This window comes from Eutrema salsugineum, unplaced genomic scaffold (assembly GCF_000478725.1).
Source record: "Eutrema salsugineum unplaced genomic scaffold, Eutsalg1_0 scaffold_13, whole genome shotgun sequence".
NCBI classification, from domain to species: domain Eukaryota; kingdom Viridiplantae; phylum Streptophyta; class Magnoliopsida; order Brassicales; family Brassicaceae; genus Eutrema; species Eutrema salsugineum.
This window is the reverse complement of record NW_006256885.1, coordinates 8,981,888-9,000,706: the sequence shown is the minus strand read 5'-3', so window position 1 is coordinate 9,000,706 and position 18,819 is coordinate 8,981,888. Positions and strand designations below refer to the sequence as shown.

The following is an 18,819-nucleotide window of genomic DNA, read 5'->3' as shown; positions in this document are numbered from 1 at the left end:
CTAATTGACTAATACTCAAGGTAATCATCAATTAAATAAATATCTATTTATGAAATCATCAATTAAATAAATAAATAATATTTATTTCCCTTAAATTGTTGAAATATTTAATTGAATAGTACAATATTTTTGTGAGATTTGATAATCAATCCAAAAACTCAATAAGTCACAACTTCTAAAGTTAAAACGTTTCTATGTTGAATAGTGTTATTGTATTAAAAAAAAAATTGTTTTGAATGAATGGAAGTAATGATATTGGTGGAAAACGAAATCAAAAAGTTTTTCTTTTTTTTTTTTTGGGTAGAAAAAGTGAAAAAGATGAGCAATTGAGCATGCGTGAGTAACAAAATAATACTTTCACATTCCATTAATCATCCCATAAAACAAAAGTAGTGAGATTTCGACTGCCAATAACTCGTTATCTGATTTAGAATTCGACAAAGGAAACCGAAGAGGAGTTTTCAACCTTGTACCAAAAATTATTTCTTCCACGTCTAAATCCAGAGAAAGGACAATACAAACTACAAAGTAATAATAATATACAAGGTTATCTTCCAACTTGTTAACGCATTATCTATAGTCTATTAGTATATAATTTGATTATTATTAATGGATTTTTCCTACTTTTTTTAATTCTTGAAGCTCCATTAGTATCCAACAAAGCTCTTTCACCCACCTTCACAACAACAATCATCATCATCTCCAGTGTTCCTCACTTTTTCCGCAATCTTTCTTACCACCGACGAGAATTAGAGAAAAGGAAAAAAAAGGGAAGAAAATTCATTGAAGTTTCACTTTTGAATTTCCTGGGATTTGAAAAAGAAAACAATTAATGAGTCTCCATATTAATTAAATTGAACCATTTCTTGAGTCTCTCTTTCGTCGATTATATGTTATCACATCTCTCTCTCTCTTCTCTCTAGAGCCCCGATCGAAAAAAGGTCTTTGCCTCTTCTCTCTTTCCATCTCAGTTCTCGATCGAAGGTTTGCCCTTTCCTTTTAATTTTCCGATCATTTGAAGATTACTGGAAATGAGTTGTGATCATTCCGTCTTGTTGATCTCAATGTTTTTGCTCTGGTTAAATTTCGCTGCTTTTTTTCGTTAATATACTCTGTTTTCTCAGTGCTTTGGATTAATCGAAATGGGATTTTCAATTTTTTGGTGTATCTTGTCTCATCTCAATTGGGTTTGTCTGTTTCTCTGTTGTAGCAAAGTTTTTATCTTTTTTCTTTTCTTTTTGCAATTGTTAGAAGTTTACCTAATTTAGGGGTTTATCAGTTTGTGTGCTTGCATTTTCATTTTAGTGGAAACTCAAATTAGTATTGTGAGAGTGTTCAAAGTTCAGATCGAAAAATCTCAGTTGCTACTAAACAGAAATTCGACTTTTGGTTTTCTTAGATTAGTTGCATGTATATTTTGTAGTTGCGTTCTTCCAACAGTGATCACATCATTACCTGCATTATGGTGTTATGAAGCAGATTGTTTACCATACGTTCTGGGGAACGAGACATATATGTTTGCATCATATGAAGGAATCAATCCCATTTTATCGTTGCAGGTAAAGTGGAGATATGAAGCAGATTGTTTACCATATGATTGGTTTTTAAGGTGAAAAGAAAATTTTATACATAGAAAGAAAGAAACCAGAGTAGAAGAGGGGAAGATGGGTTGTGTTTCTTCTTGCTTTCGGGTCGAAGACATTGATGAGTACATGAATCCAAGTAGCTCTGTATATAGGAACTGTCCCTGCATTAGATGCCTTGCTCATAATTTCCTTAACCTGGTACGTTTGTTCCCATTGCTTATATTAATTGATTCTTTCAGTTTCATGTTTTCTTCCATGATTGCAATTGCAGGTCCTAGTGACAGTAATATCTACCTTGATTTCTAATCTAATTTGAGCCCACATTAATTGTTGCAGTATGTTTCGGTGTTCAGAAGAGGGGAAACCCGCTCTCTCCCATCTTCTGTTCAAGCTACTGCATCAATAACTTCCTCTTCTTCGCATGATAACTTTCTTTCTGAAGCATTTCGTTCTACTCCTAGGCCTCTGCCTTATGATGCTGATCCTAGATACTTGCGCTCACTCGTCTCAAGACGGGACAAGGGTTCAAGTCATTCACATGAGGAAGCTGAACCTCTAAGAAGTGATAACGATGCAGATTCTGAATCTTTCGGCCTGGGAGGATGCAAATGGGCAAATAATAAATCCATTATCTCTGATAAAGCTTCCAAAGATGACTACTCCAGTAAATCCAGTCTTAGGATTTTGAAATCAAGGTCGACCTCTGAAAACATGTATAGATTGTCTGAAGATGAAGACGTCTGTCCAACTTGTCTTGAAGGTAATAATCCTGTACCTAGTTTCCTATTATGTTCCTTCAATATTCATCGTCTTGTTGTTGTTTTCTTGGCAGAATACACATCAGAGAACCCAAAGATTATAACAAAATGTTCCCATCATTTCCACCTTGGTTGCATTTATGAATGGATGGAGAGAAGTGAAAACTGTCCTGTCTGCGGAAAGGTAAACACTTTTTTTTTCTTCATCCTAAAAACAGTGAAAATATATGCGTAGAAATCTCCTGAGAAAGCAAAAATTCATATGCTTTTCGAAGTTCCCCGGTCTATAGGAGATTCAAAGCAATCTTTTTCGCGGAATTCATAAGATTTCGGTCGTTTCCATGGCGTCTTCTGGTTTTATCTGCCTGAGAGAGATGTGTGATAGATAGAACAAGTGAAGCATATATGCGTAGAAGTCTTTCAATAAAGAGCTAATCTTTTCCTGCAATTCATAAAAGTCGTGTTGTTCTGATTCATTCCGATTTAATAAAAGCTCCCATTTTTTTTTCTCCAATGTCCTTGTATGCAGGTGATGGAATTCAACGAAACACCGTGATCATCAATCATCGATCATTGATCTGTGTCCTGTATCTGAACTGAAACCGGGGAAGATGACAAGGCAAAGCAGAGGGGATGTTTTGTAAATTTGACTTGTTGGTTTGTGAATGTTGTCTGTCATTTACAATGGTAAATAGATGAAGCAGAAAGGAAGAAAATGTTCCTCTGCAACAGTTTAATCTTATGAGAAAATATAAACTCCATGAAACAAGAAAAGAAATGCAAAACAAGAAGCAATATTTCGTCTTTGAGTGCTTTTTTGTTTTCCTCATTAAATGCCTCCGTTGTAACTCTTACATCATCCATTGTCGTTGGTTTTATAAATTATACTGTCCTTTAGTTTTGTTCAATCTGAGGAATAATACACTTAGCGATAGAAGAACATTGAAGTTTACGGACTTTTGTGTAAATAATATGTAAAATGAAGGTCTTCCGGTGCTAATATCAGAACTTTACCCTGTCCCCGAGGTGTCGGAGCAAACGAACGAACGACCATCATTGCTTCTCTCCTTCCCTCCGTTTCTTACACATTATTACATTAACAACACCAAACTGACACAAAAAGCTTCAGAAATTTCGATTCTTCCCAAATTTGTAGCATTGATATCAGAGGTACGGACTGAGATTCTGTCTGGGTTTGTTTAACATTGTTTTTTTTCCTTCTCTTGATTAGCGTCCCATGAATTGTTGTGAATCTAGTTCGCCTTTGCGTGTGGTGTCTTCTTAGTTGTGGAACGTTTGAATTCGTGATTGAATTTAATTTGGGTATCAAAAAACTTGCCTGATTCGTGATCGCTTCTGCTCATTACTGTAAAGTCAGAGCTTAGATCATTGATATATGTATATTACGCATAAAATTTCGAGTCTTTTCGAAACATTTCTGCAATTTTTGTGTGCAGGATCCTCCTTTTTCTTCTTCAAAAAAAAAAAAAGAAAAAAGAATGGATATCAGAGAGATAATTGGTGAGGAAGCTCCTTGTGTAAGTATCCCAACAAAGAGCGCCATATACGTCTGGGGTTACAATCAAAGCGGACAAACAGGTAGGAAAGGAGAAGAGAGGCTTTTGCGTATCCCAAAGCAGCTTCCTCCTGAGCTTTTTGGTTGCCCAGCTGGTGCCAACTCGCGGTGGCTCGACATCTCGTGTGGTCGGGAACATACAGCTGCTGTTGCATCAGATGGATCTCTCTTTACTTGGGGTCTGTCTCTCCTTTTCCATATACGTGATTCTGCTCTTTTTACTTCCTGAAGTCAGGCATATGGTTCTTACATCTTTATGTCAGGTGCCAATGAATATGGCCAACTCGGAGATGGAACCGAGGTTGGGAGGAAAAATCCAAAGAAGGTGAAGCAGCTGGAATCAGAGTTTGTGAAATTTGTTTCCTGTGGTGCTTTCTGCTCTGCAGCTATAGCGGAACCCCGTGAAAATGACGCTACTCTTTCCACGAGTAGACTCTGGGTTTGGGGCCAAAATCAGGTACACAACAGGTTTATTGCCATTATTATGGCATCATGTGTTTCCCTTATGAATTTCTCAAAACTTTTTTCATGATAGGGATCAAATCTGCCACGCTTATTCTCGGGGGCATTTCCCGCTGCCACGGTATGTACTCAACTCTCTCCTTGAACGGAATCAAGTTTTAAATCAGCATTGGCAGATGATTTGGTAATATGATCATATCTTAGGCGATCCGCCAAGTGTCATGTGGGACAGCTCACGTTGTGGCCTTATCAGAGGAAGGCCTTCTTCAAGCTTGGGGTAAGAAAGCTTTGAGACATTGTTATAAAAATTAAAACTTGTTTGTGGTAGAATTATGGTATTTATGATCGTGAGGTTTCTTGTGCTCCATGGAAAATAAGGCTATAATGAACAAGGCCAACTTGGCAGAGGAGTCACTTGTGAAGGACTACAAGCACCTCGTGTGATAACTGCTTATGCGAAATTCCTTGACGAAGCACCCGAGCTTGTGAAGATTATGCAAGTTTCATGTGGGGAATACCATACTGCTGCTGTATCTGAAACGGGCGAGGTGTAAGTTATCTCAATGCCTTCTTCTTGAAAACTTTGTGGGTTATTCACATGGCATGGGTAACTAATTATCTGTGCAAGAAGGGTCCTGGAAAGGAAATTGTTTTCTGATGGAGATATCTATCTCATCACACCCTAGTGGGAAGCAGATGGAAATGCTTGAGGAAGCAAATGGATTCCTGACATTTGACTATGCAAGTCTCCTTCCCTTTCGCTTAATTTCTTTCAGTTATCTTATTCAGTGTCCACTGCTTATCTCTTTCGTTGCAGCTACACTTGGGGATTAGGAAGCATGGGTCAACTCGGGCATGTTTCTCTTCAATCTGGGGATAAGGAGTTGATACCAAGGCGAGTCGCTGGTCTCGATGGTGTGTCCATGAAAGAAGTTGCTTGTGGCGGTGTACACACTTGTGCTTTATCTGTGGAAGGAGCACTTTATGCTTGGGGTGGTGGCCAAGCTGGACAGCTAGGACTTGGTCCTCAGTCTGGTTTCTTGTTTTGTGCCTCTAATGGGAGTGAAATGCTTCTACGCAATGTCCCGGTATTAGTCATCCCAACCGATGTCCGGCTTGTTGCATGTGGACATTCTCACACTCTCGTTTATATGAGAGAGGGACGGATTTGTGGATGGGGTTATAATAGCTATGGTCAAGCAGCAAATGAGAAATCATCACATGCTTGGTACCCGTCGCCTGTAGACTGGTATAGCTCAAAAAAGTTTTTTTCTTAAATTAGCTAATTCGTCTGTAAATCAAACCAAAGTATATGAAACGGTTTGTGATGCAGACATTGTGGATTTTTTCTGTTAGATTAACAGGAAATTCTGGTATTGCGTTCAGGTGTGTAGGACAAGTGAGGAAGCTAGCAGCAGGAGGTGGTCACTCAGCTGTTCTAACCGATGCATTCTCGTTGAAGGAGCTGTGTGAATTTCAATTGGCAGATAGTGTGAACCTCTCAAATGCTGCAAAGATTCAAGATGTGGCATTCAGAATGGGTTCCGAAGCTTTAGCCCGCCTCTGCGAAAGACTCAGGTAAGCAAAGCTGGAGTTTTTTGGACATAGTTCTCTGTTACCTGCAATTGCACCTTCAAACTTGGAAAGAATCCAAGTCAGGCAAAGCTAAAGTACGATGTGAATTGATGTGTTTCATCAGGGAGCAGTTACTTGATGGAGACTTTGCGGATGGGGAAGAAGTATATTAAAAGCACCAATCTAGAACTCTAGAACAGCTTAGTACGTACTGTTGGAAGTTATTACAATTTATCCTGTATCATTGAACAATTGAAAATGTAATAAACCAGAAAGTCCATTCTTCAGCAGAACTCTCTGTACCATTTTACTTTCCAGGACATACTTCATTTCCTGTCCTGTCTCTGTAAGTTCCAGATATTGTAATTATCTGTTATGTACCCTTTAGAATTGGAAATAAAAGCTGGATCTTGCAGTGTTGAATCTCATTATTAATTTGAGAGTTTACTAGGATCGAACCGCGTTTTGTATTATACGAAGATAGGTTAACCCGGTGAGATATGGTCAATTTAACATTACACACGTTACAATCCATTAATATATAAGCAAAGGTCCCAAAAGGCAGAAACATCTCCTCAAATAGAGGAGAGGTGTTGAAGGCTATTGCAGCTATAGCCGCTTATGTCTACAAATCAAAAGTCTTATGCATACATAAACACAAAATTCATCACTATTCATCCTTATTCATATATATAATTCTTCATCTCATCATCAAGAACCCACAACTTGCATGCTCAAGATCCTTATTGGAGGGGCAGAAGTATCGCTCACAACATCCAGCCAGGGATGTAGCCGTTTCCTGGTTGGGACTGACCTTGCGTCGTTACAGCCATTTGCTCTGAACACACTGGATTGTTATATCTGTTTACACACCACAACAACATAGTTTAACAATCTACAATTGCAACCCTTTTTTTAAAGAGCCTTCAAATAAATAAAAAAAAGGGCTTTTCCATGTTTGATTTTCTCTCCTTTAGACATCAAAGTGCTGATACTTTAGACCGAACAACACATTTTTTAACCAGATCTCTTTGAGACAAAGACCATGTTGGGCTTAACCAAACTATTAACTGATTATCATTCGAGTTTTGATGTGTTGAAGGCAAGAGAAGTTGTTTGATTTACCCAATTTGCAAAGTGGGATCACATTCAAGAGATTGGAATAGTCCTTGAGATTGAGCCTGATGATGTCCATAGGCAACATTCTGTTGATCGCCACCTTCCCATGCCCCTCCTATATGGTGACTTCTCACGCCGATCATATCTTCCAGCTAAAGAAACACAACATTATTCAAACGTAACTAATTTTGAAATAATAATACAGATAAATTTAAAAGACATGTAGCAGTTGTAGATTGTGAGATTCAAACTCATATATAAATGGGTGTATTTAAAGTTTATTATTAATAAGAAACTGGAAGAGAGATAGAGGGAAGCATCATATACCTTCATTGACAAAGCTCTGTTGGCTTCAAGCAAGATATGCTCTTTACCTTGAAGATCAGTGAGCTGGTCAAGCATATACTGTGTCTACAAAAAAAAAGAATTTTCAGATATCCACACGCATGAAAAGAGTTCATGTGTGTCTCTGTCTATACATATAGAGTGATTTATGTGAATCTTTCTGTGTATATACAATGATAATATTAAATCACCTTGATGCAGCGAACTTGCTTCAGAGAGCCGTCTAGTTGACGCTCAAGCTGCTCTAGCTCCTTTGAATTCAGAGGTCCAAGGTCTTCTCCAAGTAGGTTTCTGCAGCAACATACACTTATATCAATACAAACACACATACACACACATATTTATATATATATATATATACACGCTGTTTATACGTGAGCATAGAGATTAATTAATGTATATATAATCATATGTACCTCTGCTGACGTTGAAGATTCTCATATCTACCTTTCAGCTTCAAATACTCTCTATAGCTATTCTAGAAAATGCCAAGAAAAGAGATGATAATGTTAGGCTCCTTGACTGATTTCTTCCTTTTTTTTTATTATTGTGGATCATCAATTTTGAAGCCTTAGCATTTGTCGTAAATTTATCAGGTAAACTTTGTTATTTATAAGATGGAAGAGAGGTGGAGATTAAACCTCGAGTTCTTTGGCAGGTTTGTTGTTGACTTCAATGGAGCCATAGCTACACTTCTGGTACCTCTCTAGTGTCTTGAGCATGCTGAAAGATCAAAGCACATAGTTAGTAGGAGAAGAAACAATTACAAACTAAAATTAATGAATTAATTAACTAACAAATAACGTTAAAAAGAAGATCTTGGCGAAATCCTTAATTGAAAAGAGATGTAATTAAATTCCTTGGGTGCTTAAATGTCTGCATGAAGTAGAGACTGGTTAATGCATGGATCCACAAAATATTCTTCTTTGGATCTTTATATTTTTATTGAAATCTGTGAATCTTTTTAACTACTTTAATAATCTCTATTCAGACATATATATCTGTGTAGAGAGAATGATATTATATCATTAAGTATGACACTTCTGTGACCTACAGATTTTGAATCTACACAAAAAAACCCCTAAGAAATTGACATGAGAAGAGACCAGATCTAGAAATTCAATAATTTAAAACTGAATTATCCTTCTAAAATCAAAACCTTATTGATCAGACTAAGAAACTGAAAATCAAGAATGTTAAAAGCAATCAAGAACCAATATCACAAGACTGATGAAAAGGAAAGATCTATACACAGACAGATCTAACAACAATATTTTTGAAATGTAATGTATATAGTGATCAGAGGGAGAGAGAGAAAAAAATAGAAAATTACTTGGAGGAGCTGCAGAACTCGTAGAGCTTGCCACGATTGGAGAAGACGATGAGAGAAACCTCCGCATCGCAGAGAACAGAAAGCTCATAGGCTTTTTTCAACAAACCGTTCCTACGCTTTGCAAACGTCACTTGTCTGTTGATTTTATTCTCTATCCTCTTCAGCTCTACTCTTCCCCTTCCCATTTTTTCCCCCAAAACCCCTAATTTATTTCCTCTTAAATATGTATATTTAACCTTATATTAGGGTAGGTAATATACTAATATTGTTTATCTATGCACAAACATGGCTTGGGTTCATTTATTTTTCTGATGAAAGATCTTGTCTTTTGGAGAATATAACCCTAGTTTTTCAAGAACAAGAACAAGAGGAATTGAGAGTAGAACATAAAAAGAAGAAACTTTTGCTTCTTGTTTTGGTTTTGATTTGATTGTAGGGTTCTTGTTTCTTCTTTGGATCTTATGTTTTGAAGGGCTGTGTGTGATGAGATTGTAAATCTGAAGAAAGCTTTTGTGAATCTGTAAAAGCTATAAAGATAAGAAATTTGTGAGGGTGAGAGGTTATTAGGGTTTGGTGATATATCTGGTGTGTTTCATTCACTCTCTCTCTCCCTCTCTACTTCTTTGCTCTTTCTCTCTCCTCCCTCTTTTACAAAAAGGAAGAAGTTAAGAACATTCTCACGCTCTCTCTCTCTCTCACACGCGCGTGTCACACAGAAGCCATTGTGTGCAATGAGTTGCTTACTAATTACAGAAGTTTATGGTCTCTGATTATTATGATTCACGTCTGCATGTTTATATAATTATATAGATAACTAGATATACTGTGCTTCCACTCTTTTAGGTATACACACATGATATATTACCTGACTACTTCATAGAACAAATTGTAACATCGATACTGATATAGCATATATAACTATACTACATGATACGAAAATTTGGTTAATAACGTCTGTTCTGTAATTTTTTTTTCTTTTAGCACAACGTGTGTTTATGTAGTAATTTTTTTTTCTTTGTCATCAATAAAAATTATACAAGAATCGTTCATTACAAAAGGAGTTATGTCATTGTTGTGCTTACGTTTTATAAACTTTTAATGAAATGAAAAATCAAAAATTGTCCAAGTGGCTAAGGCGCGTGAGAGTGGGGAATAACAACATTGGCTTCTACAATAATACGAAAGCAGCTATCATCATTTTCTATTTCACAAGATGCAGAAAAACCTCTCCTACCTTAATATGGATATGTGTGTGTGTGTCGCGTTTCTATTGGCTCCTACTCCTAGTCCTATCATCTACTTTGAAGTTTGAAGTTGCACACATAGTTTGTTATGTTTTCGCTTTCCTGTATGCATGTTGTATTTTTTTTTTTAAACTTCAAAACAATCAAGAACCTGAAGCAGTAGATTTAGTTTAATTTCTTGTCCAATCTTCTTCGTTTGGCTACTGCTTGCAAGTGTTATGAGAATTAAAGTTTTTGAGGTGATCGGCCAAAGAAGGGTACTTTTTTTTTCGTTAAGGGTAACTTTTGATATATACTCCCTCTGTTCAGAATTATTTGATGTTTTAGAAGGGTTTTTTTGTTCAGAATTATTTGATGTTCTCACTTTTCAATACAAAATTTAATGAATTTTTATAGTTTTTGACCTTTTATATTCTGCAGATTGTTTTTTTATTGGCTGAATGATATTTAAATAAATTATAAATAATATTTTTAGTATAGGAAAAATAAAAATTAAATGAATTCTTAAACTGTGTGCAAAAACCTTAAACATCAAATAATTCTGAACAGAGGAAGTATTAATTAATAACTGTTTGGAAATCTGGTGTTAACTGCTGTACTGTTTCTGCATGCTTCTATCAAAACGCTTGGGATATTAAAATTTTAATTAGGCATGTTGTTTGCCATGTTGTATGTTTCTTGTTTGTTATTTTCTACATAATTTGTCAATACTTAAAAAATATGGGCTAGTTTCTGTTGATTTTAAATATCTGTCGCCCTTACCTGGATTTGTATGTGAAGTAATTCTTGAAATCTATAGTTTCCTTTGGGCAAAGAATCTACCAGCAAAGATCTTCAAGTGACGTAAGAAATCCGTACAAATTTACACAGCAAAAAGACGTTAATTTTTTTTTTCAAGCAGTGAATTACGCAACAAGATCTGTGATGGGATCTGGACACATGTCGATATATAATTGCTCCTTACGCAAGCTTTGACTTTTGCGTAAGGCGTGCAGTCGGGATGGTTTAACGGGCCCGCGGGTCCAAGCCCAAATTGACATCTCTTGACGGGCCTATTCTCTTGGGTTTCGATCCCCGCAACGGCGTATTCCTTTTTTACGTCCTTGCTTTTTTTTTGGCTCTTTCAATTTTTGTCTTATGTGGCAGAATCTTAATCCACCAGCAAATCCCTGCATTTACACGTCATCATATTACATTCTTTGTGTATAGATCATACGATTTTCCCTCTGAAATTTTCATTTTCATTTTTAATTTCTTTTACTTTTCTCTGAAACTCAGCAATGGCGTCGACGAAGCCCGGTCCCGAAATCGACCTTGAAGAAGAGGCGGAAGGCGGAGGTGCAGCCGTAGACTGTTTGAATTTCACAGCAGATGGCGAGGCTACGAGCTTGCTCGTTTGTTACTCTGCGCTCGACGACAGGGACATCGATTGCAATCCTTATTTCCCTTTCTCTGGCGCGATTTCAGATTCTGGATCAGGTTCTTACACGGATACAGAACCTGCTCCGTACAACTGTCCAATCGATTTCTTCGATCGAGAATCTTCCGGGGTTGACGCGGCTGAGTACTTGGAATCGGAGGGGCTGACCACCGATGATTTCAATATATGGGGCTTTTATGACCCCAAGGAAGACGAGGAGGAGATCGTTTTGGGGGCTGGATGTGTGTCGGGATCCGGGTCAGGATCCGATTCGGATCGGCAACATGGTAACTCAGACGAGCAAGGGCTTCGAGTGACCGGTATCGATTCAGATTCCGATTACGAAGATGGCGTGTTCGATTTTACTTTAGGGGATAGTGAGAATGAGGCTAATGTTCTGGGTCGGGTCGAGGTCGGTACGGGTCGTCCTCCTGTCTGGGATTACGCCTTCGATGGGGAAACCATGGTGGCTGATGAAGATTTGGAGGAGTTGCAGAACGCGATTAGCTGGACGCTTATGTCTTTTAGTAGATCCGAAGAAGAGGAGGAAGAGGGAGAAGAAGAATTGTCTTCTCCATCAAGAAATTCATCAAGGGATGATCAAGAAGAGCATGAACTGGACTGGCAGGTCTTGTTAACTGTGAACAACGTTGTTAATTACATCGAACAAGCTGAAGGAATCGTGATAAGCCCTGGTGATATCGATCCGAGTCATTACCTGTATCTAGCTAGTTTGGATGAATATGCCGAGAATCATATTGATGATGATGCTATCTTTGGGCAAATGTTTGATAACGAGACTGGAATCAGGGGAAATCCTCCAGCTGCAAAAAGGGTGATTGAGGATCTTCCAGTTGTGGAACTTACAGTGGAAGAAGTAAACAAAGGGAACATCTTTTGTGCGGTCTGCAAAGATGAAATGGTCATAGAGGAGAAAGTGAATATGCTTCCTTGTAGGCATTCCTATCATGGAGAGTGTATTGTGTCTTGGTTGAAGATAAGGAATACTTGTCCGGTTTGTCGGTTTGAGTTTCCTACTGATGATTTTGAGTATGAAAGGCATAGGAGATCATCACAAAGCAGTCTTTTCCTTACCGGGTAGATATAGTGTTGATTTTATTTGAAGTATCTGTTCGTCATGTTAATAGTCACAGTTTGAGAATCCTTGAACCACTTTGTTTGTGATAAGCACTCATCGTAAATTCCAAAGTGCTCATGTTGTAGATATTCTTTTTTTATGACATAATATCAAGTTGGACCTTTGAAGGCCATATCTTGCAAGTGGTTGTGAAGTTACATTATCTCTTCCTAGTTGTATTCATTGATGAGACTGTAATCACTGCTTCTTGCTACTTCGGTTATAATATTTAGCTTATTTGGTTTTTTCAGTTATATTATTTACCTTCTTTGCTTCTCTAGTTATTGACAGACTCTTATGCTAGATTGCATGATCTGGAAAGAGCAAAACTAGAGGTTATCTTTTGTAATTTCTTTGATGATCTACGTATTCTTACTTGTTCTCTCTGGAACTCTCAGTTAAACTTGTGATTGTATTGTTGCAGGACTTCAATAGTTCCTTACAGGTTCCATGGAGTTTGTGAAATTAAAACTCTTGTCTCTCTGGTATGTTCCACTTATGTATGTCTGATCTCATTATATATATTTTATTTTTTTCCCTGCTGATTTCGAGATAACAAATGGGCAGAACTCTGTATATGACCATACATCGTCGCTTCGTTTGTCATCAAGAGAAATTTTGAAATATTTTCAAAATATTTCTTTTGTTCAACTTCAAGTCTCAGCAATTCTCATGAGATAGATAGAGTTGTCCGTCACCATTGGGAAATAATGAACAACGTCAAGTTCTTATGTTTTAAATGGGAACATCGTGTCGTTTGTCGTAATTTCATGGATCTATCATTCTTCATGTGGCCCGAATATCGGCCCGCCATACTAAAGCCTGTAAGTAGAAAGAGAGCAAGGATGAGACTGTGATTTGAAAAGCTTGAGGGACTAAACTTAAATAATGACCAATATAAAAGGTGTGAATGTGAAATACACAATAGAGCTTAGCTTTGTCAATTTGACAATAGATCGCACCGACGCAGAAATCTTTTGGTTCGTCACATTCTTCCGCATTACATTATCTTTATTTTCCTATGTAATGTATTAATTAATTTGTTTATTACCTCTGCACTAAATAATTGTTTATTTAATTTTCGTATGATCTTCTATAATTAATAACGTGTTTTCTTCACTCACTAAATGTTTGAGATCTATCCGTCACTCTCCAGAGGTTAAACTCAGTCATCTTCTTCTTCTTCTTCTCTCGACCAAGGAAGAAGCTCACCGACGAATCGAATCGAAAAAGCCCGATCTTAAAAAAGTGACCGGTAAGGTGAAGTGTATCGGTAGAAATGGCGGTGGCCTTCCGCGGAGGCAGGGGCGGCGTCGGATCCGGCCAATCTACCGGACTTCGCAGTTTCTTCTCGTACCGGATCTTTATCTCCGCCTTGTTCTCTTTTCTATTCCTTGCCACGTTCTCCGTCGTCCTCAACTCCTCTCGTCATCAGCCTCATCAGGATCATGTATGCGTCTCAATCTCACAGCTCTTTAAAAAATTTCTCTTGTTTATATATTTATGCTTTGATTTGGTTACATTTCGGTCAAAATTTAGAATGATTCGGTGGTAACTCTTTGAATCTGAGCTTCGATTTAAGCATTCATGTAAACTGGAATTCTGATTGCTCGTGCCTGATTTTGTTTTGGTTCTGTGGTTTAGACGTTGCCGAGTATGGGAAACGCATATATGCAGAGGACGTTTTTGGCTTTACAATCGGATCCGTTGAAAACAAGGTTGGATCTGATACACAAGCAAGCGACTGATCATCTGACACTGGTGAATGCATATGCGGCTTACGCCAGGAAGCTGAAGCTTGATGCTTCCAAGCAGCTGAAGCTATTTGAAGATTTGGCTATCAACTTCTCTGATTTGCAGTCAAAACCTGGTTTGAAATCTGCTGTGTCTGAAAACGGCAATGCTCTCGAGGAGGATACGTTCAGGCAGCTTGAAAAAGAAGTGAAAGATAAGGTGAAGACAGCGAGGATGATGATTGTTGAGTCGAAAGAGAGCTATGATACACAGCTCAAAATCCAGAAGTTGAAAGATACAATCTTTGCTGTCCAGGAGCAGTTGACAAAAGCAAAGAAAAGCGGCGCTGTCGCAAGCTTGATTTCAGCCAAGTCAGTCCCTAAAAGTCTTCATTGTTTGGCTATGAGGCTTGTAGGAGAGAGGATCTCAAATCCGGAAAAGTACAAGGATGCTCCTCCTGATCCAGCAGCGGAGGATCCAAGTCTTTACCACTATGCAATTTTCTCTGACAACGTGATTGCTGTGTCAGTAGTGGTGCGATCGGTTGTGATGAACGCCGAGGAGCCATGGAAGCATGTCTTTCATGTGGTGACCGATCGAATGAATCTTGCAGCCATGAAGGTCTGGTTTAAGATGCGTCCTTTGGACCGTGGTGCCCATGTTGAGATCAAATCTGTGGAGGATTTCAAGTTCTTGAACACTTCATATGCACCGGTCTTGAGGCAGCTCGAGTCTGCCAAGTTGCAGAAGTTTTACTTTGAGAACCAGGCGGAGAACGCAACGAAAGATGCCCATAACCTTAAGTTCAAGAACCCAAAATATCTCTCGATGTTGAACCATCTCAGATTTTACTTACCGGAAATGTATCCGAAGCTGAACAAGATCTTGTTCTTGGACGATGATGTTGTGGTGCAGAAAGACGTGACTGGTTTGTGGAAGATCAACTTAGATGGAAAAGTGAATGGAGCTGTTGAGACATGCTTTGGTTCTTTTCATCGATATGGTCAGTACCTTAATTTCACTCATCCTTTGATCAAGGAAAGCTTTAATCCCAATGCTTGTGCTTGGGCCTTTGGAATGAATATATTTGATCTCAATGCTTGGAGGCGCGAGAAATGCACCAATCAATACCATTACTGGCAGAACTTGGTAAGTCTATTGTGATTAGTGATATAATAATGTATGATTCATTCTTAGTAACTACTTAGACATATGAAACTCTTTATTATGTATGTGCTTATCTTCTTCTGTTGACTCTGTTTTGTTTATGAGCAGAATGAAGACAGAACACTCTGGAAATTGGGCACTCTACCTCCGGGATTGATCACATTCTATTCAAAGACGAAATCATTGGACAAATCTTGGCATGTGCTTGGGTTAGGCTACAACCCGGGAGTGAGCATGGACGAGATCAGAAATGCAGCGGTGATCCATTACAATGGAAACATGAAACCATGGCTTGACATTGCTATGAACCAATACAAGTCTCTCTGGACTAAATACGTCGATAACGAAATGGAGTTTGTGCAGATGTGCAATTTTGGCCTCTAAAGAGAGACCGAACAAAAAAAAAACCCCCGAAGAAAATATTACCGGTAAGAGGTAACCTCGGATCGATATGTTTCATCTTACGGGCATTCTTTAACTGATACGTTTATCTTTTTATATAGAGTTACAAAGTATTTTGCTTGTTCTTTCTGTTATAGTTTTTTTTGTTCTTATTTTCATTTTGTAACTCTTCACAGCAAAAGCTTCTCCAAACTACAATGTCTAAGATTAAAAGAATGATGATGGTTTTACTACTTTATAGTTTAAAACTAGTGGAAAATTTCAATGATCAAAATTAAGAAAATTCAACAAAATATGAATAGAAATATACATTTTCTATATATATCAGGATCCAAAATAGAAGAGAAAAAGAGACAAACATCTACCACCACCCACCTTTTCTCACCTAACCCGGAGTGGCCAACTTTGACAAATATTTTTAAAGGGGGAAAGTTAAAAAAAAATTAATTAATTCTACTTGGTGCGAATCAGACCGTTCATTCGCTATATATCTGATACAAAAAACATCACCAGGCTCCGGAATTTTACCGTCTTCTAGATCTTTTCCTCTTGATCTTTCTTGGACAATCTCAAATTCATTTCGTGAGAAATCAGGTTTGTATCACCCACTCTCGTTTACTCAATCGTTTTTGTTTTGCTATGTGATTTTCTCAATCGTTTCTCGACATAGATGATGTGTGTATGTTTTTTTTCCTGTTCAGATGTATCGAAAATTTTGATAGGAAGTTTAATCGGAGATGTGATTTAACTTTCGCGTAGTTAAGAGTCCCTGCGTTTTTGATTCGCGATCTAGGATGCTTTTTGAATATTATCGTCACGTTGTTGTTGAGATCGAATCTTCGCGCTTGCGGTTGGTGTATGCTACGATCGTTCAAAAATTTGAGATCTGTAATAGTCTTCGTCCTTGATTCAACTTTGAAATTTGGTGTGGACACTAACTCTTGCATGTATCGATTAAGACTGAAAAAATATTGCCTGCCGTAGAGATTTTGAGTCCTACTTAAAATCGATGGGTTTATCTTCAGATATATATGTGTATCACTTTTGGCTTCTAGTCTCATCGCTTACCTCCAATGGATATCTTTATGTGTAGCACAAGAAGATGTTTTCGTTTTTTCATCTTTCTGAGATCTGAGATTTGTGAGGTGTTTATTGTTTGGCAGAGAGAAGACAATGGCTGTTCAACCTACTAGAATAGGTCTAGCAGGACTGGCTGTGATGGGTCAGAACTTAGCTCTCAACATTGCTGAGAAAGGCTTCCCAATCTCTGTTTACAACAGAACAACTTCCAAAGTTGACGAGACCGTGGAACGAGCCAAGAAGGAAGGGAATCTTCCGCTCTATGGCTTCCATGACCCTAAGTCCTTTGTCAATTCGATCCAGAAGCCACGTGTCATAATCATGCTTGTTAAGGCTGGTGCGCCCGTTGACCAGACCATCAAGACCCTCTCTGCTTATCTGGAAAAGGGTGATTGCATTGTGGATGGTGGTAACGAATGGTATGAGAACACGGAGAGGAGAGAGAAAGCCGTGGCTGACAACGGTTTCCTCTACCTCGGAATGGGAGTTTCTGGTGGTGAAGAAGGTGCTCGTAACGGGCCATCTATGATGCCTGGAGGCTCTTATGAAGCCTACAAGAATATCGAGGACATTCTTCTCAAGGTTGCAGCTCAGGTCAGGGATAGTGGTCCCTGTGTGACTTACATCGGGAAAGGCGGCTCTGGAAACTTTGTTAAAATGGTCCACAACGGCATCGAGTACGGTGATATGCAGCTGATTGCGGAAGCTTATGACGTCCTTAAATCTGTTGGTAAATTATCCAATGAGGAGCTTCACGGTGTCTTCACCGAGTGGAACAAAGGTGAGCTTGAGAGTTTCTTGATAGAGATCACAGCGGATATTTTCGGGATCAAGGACGATAAAGGGGACGGGCATTTGGTCGACAAAGTTCTAGACAAAACCGGCATGAAAGGTACCGGAAAATGGACCGTGCAGCAAGCTGCCGAGCTATCTGTTCCTGCTCCCACCATTGAATCCTCTCTTGATGCGAGGTTCCTTAGCGGGCTAAAAGATGAACGTGTGCAAGCCGCTAAAGTCTTCAAGGAAGGTGGTTTTGGCGATATCTTAACCGATCAAACCGTTGACAAGAAACAGCTGATCGATGATGTGAGGAAGGCTCTTTACGCATCCAAAATCTGCAGCTACGCACAAGGCATGAACCTGATCCGTGCCAAGAGCATAGAAAAAGGGTGGGGCTTAAAGCTAGGTGAGTTGGCTAGAATCTGGAAAGGAGGCTGCATAATCAGAGCAATATTCTTAGACAGGATCAAGCAAGCTTATGACAGGAACGCAGAACTGGCTAACCTCTTGGTCGATCCTGAGTTTGCAAAAGAGATAATCGAGAGACAGTCAGCTTGGAGAAGAGTCGTGTGCCTAAGTATCAACTCGGGTATCAGCACGCCAGGTATGTCTGCGAGTCTGGCCTACTTTGACTCTTACCGGAGAGAGAGATTGCCGGCGAACCTTGTCCAAGCTCAGAGAGATTACTTTGGTGCTCATACATATGAAAGAACTGATGTGGAAGGATCTTTCCACACCGAGTGGTTCAAGATTGCAAGACAATCCAAATCCAAGATCTGATGATTCTCTATATCTATCTCTAGCTCTCTTTCGTATTCTTCTTCTTCTTCTCCTTTGAATAATATTTTCACACTGAATGTTTGTTTCCTCAATGTGTGAAATACTGTGGCCTATCTAAAGATTGTAAAACTATTGAGTTTTTTTTTACTACTGATTAGACCTGAATTTTTTGGGAAAGGTAATCCGTTCTGTACCCGTCCCGAAATTCCCGAATTTTTTGGGAAAGGTAATTTCTCATTCGTGGATTAAAAATAATATTTGAATGGGTAAGGAAAAGGATAGGGACGGGAATGGGATTACCCGAACTTGCCGTTGGATAA

At 38.5% G+C, this 18,819-nt stretch overlaps 6 protein-coding genes across 10 annotated transcripts; 5 read left to right on the top strand and 1 right to left on the bottom strand.

Annotated features, from left to right (window-relative positions):
* The first annotated feature begins 635 nt into the window (after positions 1-635).
* On the top strand, positions 636-3,148 carry LOC18023723 (E3 ubiquitin-protein ligase At3g02290). The gene is made up of 5 exons (XM_006408365.2): positions 636-984; positions 1,560-1,784; positions 1,923-2,346; positions 2,419-2,528; positions 2,874-3,148. The coding sequence occupies exons 2-5, from the start codon at positions 1,665-1,667 to the stop codon at positions 2,898-2,900; spliced, it is 681 nt and encodes a 226-aa protein (XP_006408428.1). The 5' UTR covers positions 636-984; positions 1,560-1,664; the 3' UTR covers positions 2,901-3,148.
* Positions 3,149-3,371: 223 nt separating this feature from the next.
* LOC18023722 (probable E3 ubiquitin-protein ligase HERC4) lies at positions 3,372-6,385 on the top strand. Its single transcript, XM_006408364.2, has 9 exons — positions 3,372-3,514; positions 3,802-4,099; positions 4,184-4,377; positions 4,456-4,503; positions 4,587-4,659; positions 4,761-4,932; positions 5,200-5,631; positions 5,769-5,960; positions 6,082-6,385. The coding sequence occupies exons 2-9, from the start codon at positions 3,844-3,846 to the stop codon at positions 6,128-6,130; spliced, it is 1,416 nt and encodes a 471-aa protein (XP_006408427.1). The 5' UTR covers positions 3,372-3,514; positions 3,802-3,843; the 3' UTR covers positions 6,131-6,385.
* An 80-nt stretch (positions 6,386-6,465) lies between these two features.
* Positions 6,466-9,382, bottom strand: LOC18023721 (developmental protein SEPALLATA 2). Of its 2 annotated transcripts, none has more exons than XM_024159563.1 (7): positions 8,755-9,382; positions 8,063-8,144; positions 7,838-7,899; positions 7,613-7,712; positions 7,404-7,481; positions 7,083-7,228; positions 6,466-6,818 (listed from the first exon to the last, which is right to left on the bottom strand). In XM_024159563.1, the coding sequence occupies exons 1-7, from the start codon at positions 8,937-8,939 to the stop codon at positions 6,725-6,727; spliced, it is 747 nt and encodes a 248-aa protein (XP_024015331.1). In that variant the 5' UTR covers positions 8,940-9,382; the 3' UTR covers positions 6,466-6,724. The 2 variants fall into 2 exon arrangements, with proteins under 2 accessions (XP_024015331.1, XP_006408426.1); XM_006408363.2 differs by having other exon boundaries at positions 7,404-7,487; positions 8,755-9,381.
* Positions 9,383-11,241: 1,859 nt separating this feature from the next.
* LOC18023720 (E3 ubiquitin-protein ligase Praja-2) lies at positions 11,242-12,692 on the top strand. The gene has a single exon (XM_006408362.2). It carries the CDS (start codon positions 11,279-11,281, stop codon positions 12,518-12,520), a length of 1,242 nt encoding a protein of 413 aa, XP_006408425.1. The 5' UTR covers positions 11,242-11,278; the 3' UTR covers positions 12,521-12,692.
* Positions 12,693-13,513: 821 nt separating this feature from the next.
* Positions 13,514-16,095, top strand: LOC18023719 (probable galacturonosyltransferase 9). 2 transcript variants are annotated; one of them, XM_006408361.2, is made up of 4 exons: positions 13,514-13,536; positions 13,713-14,006; positions 14,201-15,439; positions 15,566-16,095. In XM_006408361.2, the coding sequence occupies exons 2-4, from the start codon at positions 13,836-13,838 to the stop codon at positions 15,839-15,841; spliced, it is 1,686 nt and encodes a 561-aa protein (XP_006408424.1). In that variant the 5' UTR covers positions 13,514-13,536; positions 13,713-13,835; the 3' UTR covers positions 15,842-16,095. The 2 variants fall into 2 exon arrangements, with proteins under 2 accessions (XP_006408424.1, XP_024015222.1); XM_024159454.1 differs by lacking the exon at positions 13,514-13,536 and having other exon boundaries at positions 13,673-14,006.
* Positions 16,096-16,233: 138 nt separating this feature from the next.
* On the top strand, positions 16,234-18,664 carry LOC18023718 (6-phosphogluconate dehydrogenase, decarboxylating 3). Of its 3 annotated transcripts, XM_024159101.1 has the most exons (3): positions 16,295-16,453; positions 16,561-16,747; positions 17,023-18,664. In XM_024159101.1, the coding sequence occupies exon 3, from the start codon at positions 17,033-17,035 to the stop codon at positions 18,497-18,499; it is 1,467 nt and encodes a 488-aa protein (XP_024014869.1). In that variant the 5' UTR covers positions 16,295-16,453; positions 16,561-16,747; positions 17,023-17,032; the 3' UTR covers positions 18,500-18,664. The 3 variants fall into 3 exon arrangements, with proteins under 3 accessions (XP_006408423.1, XP_024014869.1, XP_024014870.1); XM_006408360.2 differs by lacking the exon at positions 16,561-16,747 and having other exon boundaries at positions 16,234-16,453; XM_024159102.1 differs by lacking the exons at positions 16,295-16,453; positions 16,561-16,747 and adding an exon at positions 16,764-16,784.
* The last annotated feature ends 155 nt before the right edge of the window (positions 18,665-18,819 follow it).

Excerpts from the sequence above, each read along its gene's own strand:
- LOC18023723 (XM_006408365.2), top strand. The coding sequence starts at position 1,665 with ATGGGTTGTGTTTCTTCTTGCTTTCGGGTCGAAGACATTGATGAGTAC. Across the intron at positions 2,347-2,418 it reads CTGTCCAACTTGTCTTGAAG|AATACACATCAGAGAACCCA; the intron begins GTAATAATCCTG and ends TTTTCTTGGCAG. Across the intron at positions 2,529-2,873 it reads ACTGTCCTGTCTGCGGAAAG|GTGATGGAATTCAACGAAAC; the intron begins GTAAACACTTTT and ends CCTTGTATGCAG.
- LOC18023722 (XM_006408364.2), top strand. The coding sequence starts at position 3,844 with ATGGATATCAGAGAGATAATTGGTGAGGAAGCTCCTTGTGTAAGTATC. Across the intron at positions 4,504-4,586 it reads GGGCATTTCCCGCTGCCACG|GCGATCCGCCAAGTGTCATG; the intron begins GTATGTACTCAA and ends ATCATATCTTAG. Across the intron at positions 5,961-6,081 it reads CGCCTCTGCGAAAGACTCAG|GGAGCAGTTACTTGATGGAG; the intron begins GTAAGCAAAGCT and ends GTGTTTCATCAG.
- LOC18023721 (XM_006408363.2), bottom strand. The coding sequence starts at position 8,939 with ATGGGAAGGGGAAGAGTAGAGCTGAAGAGGATAGAGAATAAAATCAAC. Across the intron at positions 8,145-8,754 it reads GAGTTCTGCAGCTCCTCCAA|CATGCTCAAGACACTAGAGA; the intron begins GTAATTTTCTAT and ends TTGATCTTTCAG. Across the intron at positions 6,819-7,082 it reads GATCCCACTTTGCAAATTGG|ATATAACAATCCAGTGTGTT; the intron begins GTAAATCAAACA and ends GTGTGTAAACAG.
- LOC18023720 (XM_006408362.2), top strand. The coding sequence starts at position 11,279 with ATGGCGTCGACGAAGCCCGGTCCCGAAATCGACCTTGAAGAAGAGGCG.
- LOC18023719 (XM_006408361.2), top strand. The coding sequence starts at position 13,836 with ATGGCGGTGGCCTTCCGCGGAGGCAGGGGCGGCGTCGGATCCGGCCAA. Across the intron at positions 14,007-14,200 it reads ATCAGCCTCATCAGGATCAT|ACGTTGCCGAGTATGGGAAA; the intron begins GTATGCGTCTCA and ends TCTGTGGTTTAG. Across the intron at positions 15,440-15,565 it reads ACCATTACTGGCAGAACTTG|AATGAAGACAGAACACTCTG; the intron begins GTAAGTCTATTG and ends GTTTATGAGCAG.
- LOC18023718 (XM_006408360.2), top strand. The coding sequence starts at position 17,033 with ATGGCTGTTCAACCTACTAGAATAGGTCTAGCAGGACTGGCTGTGATG.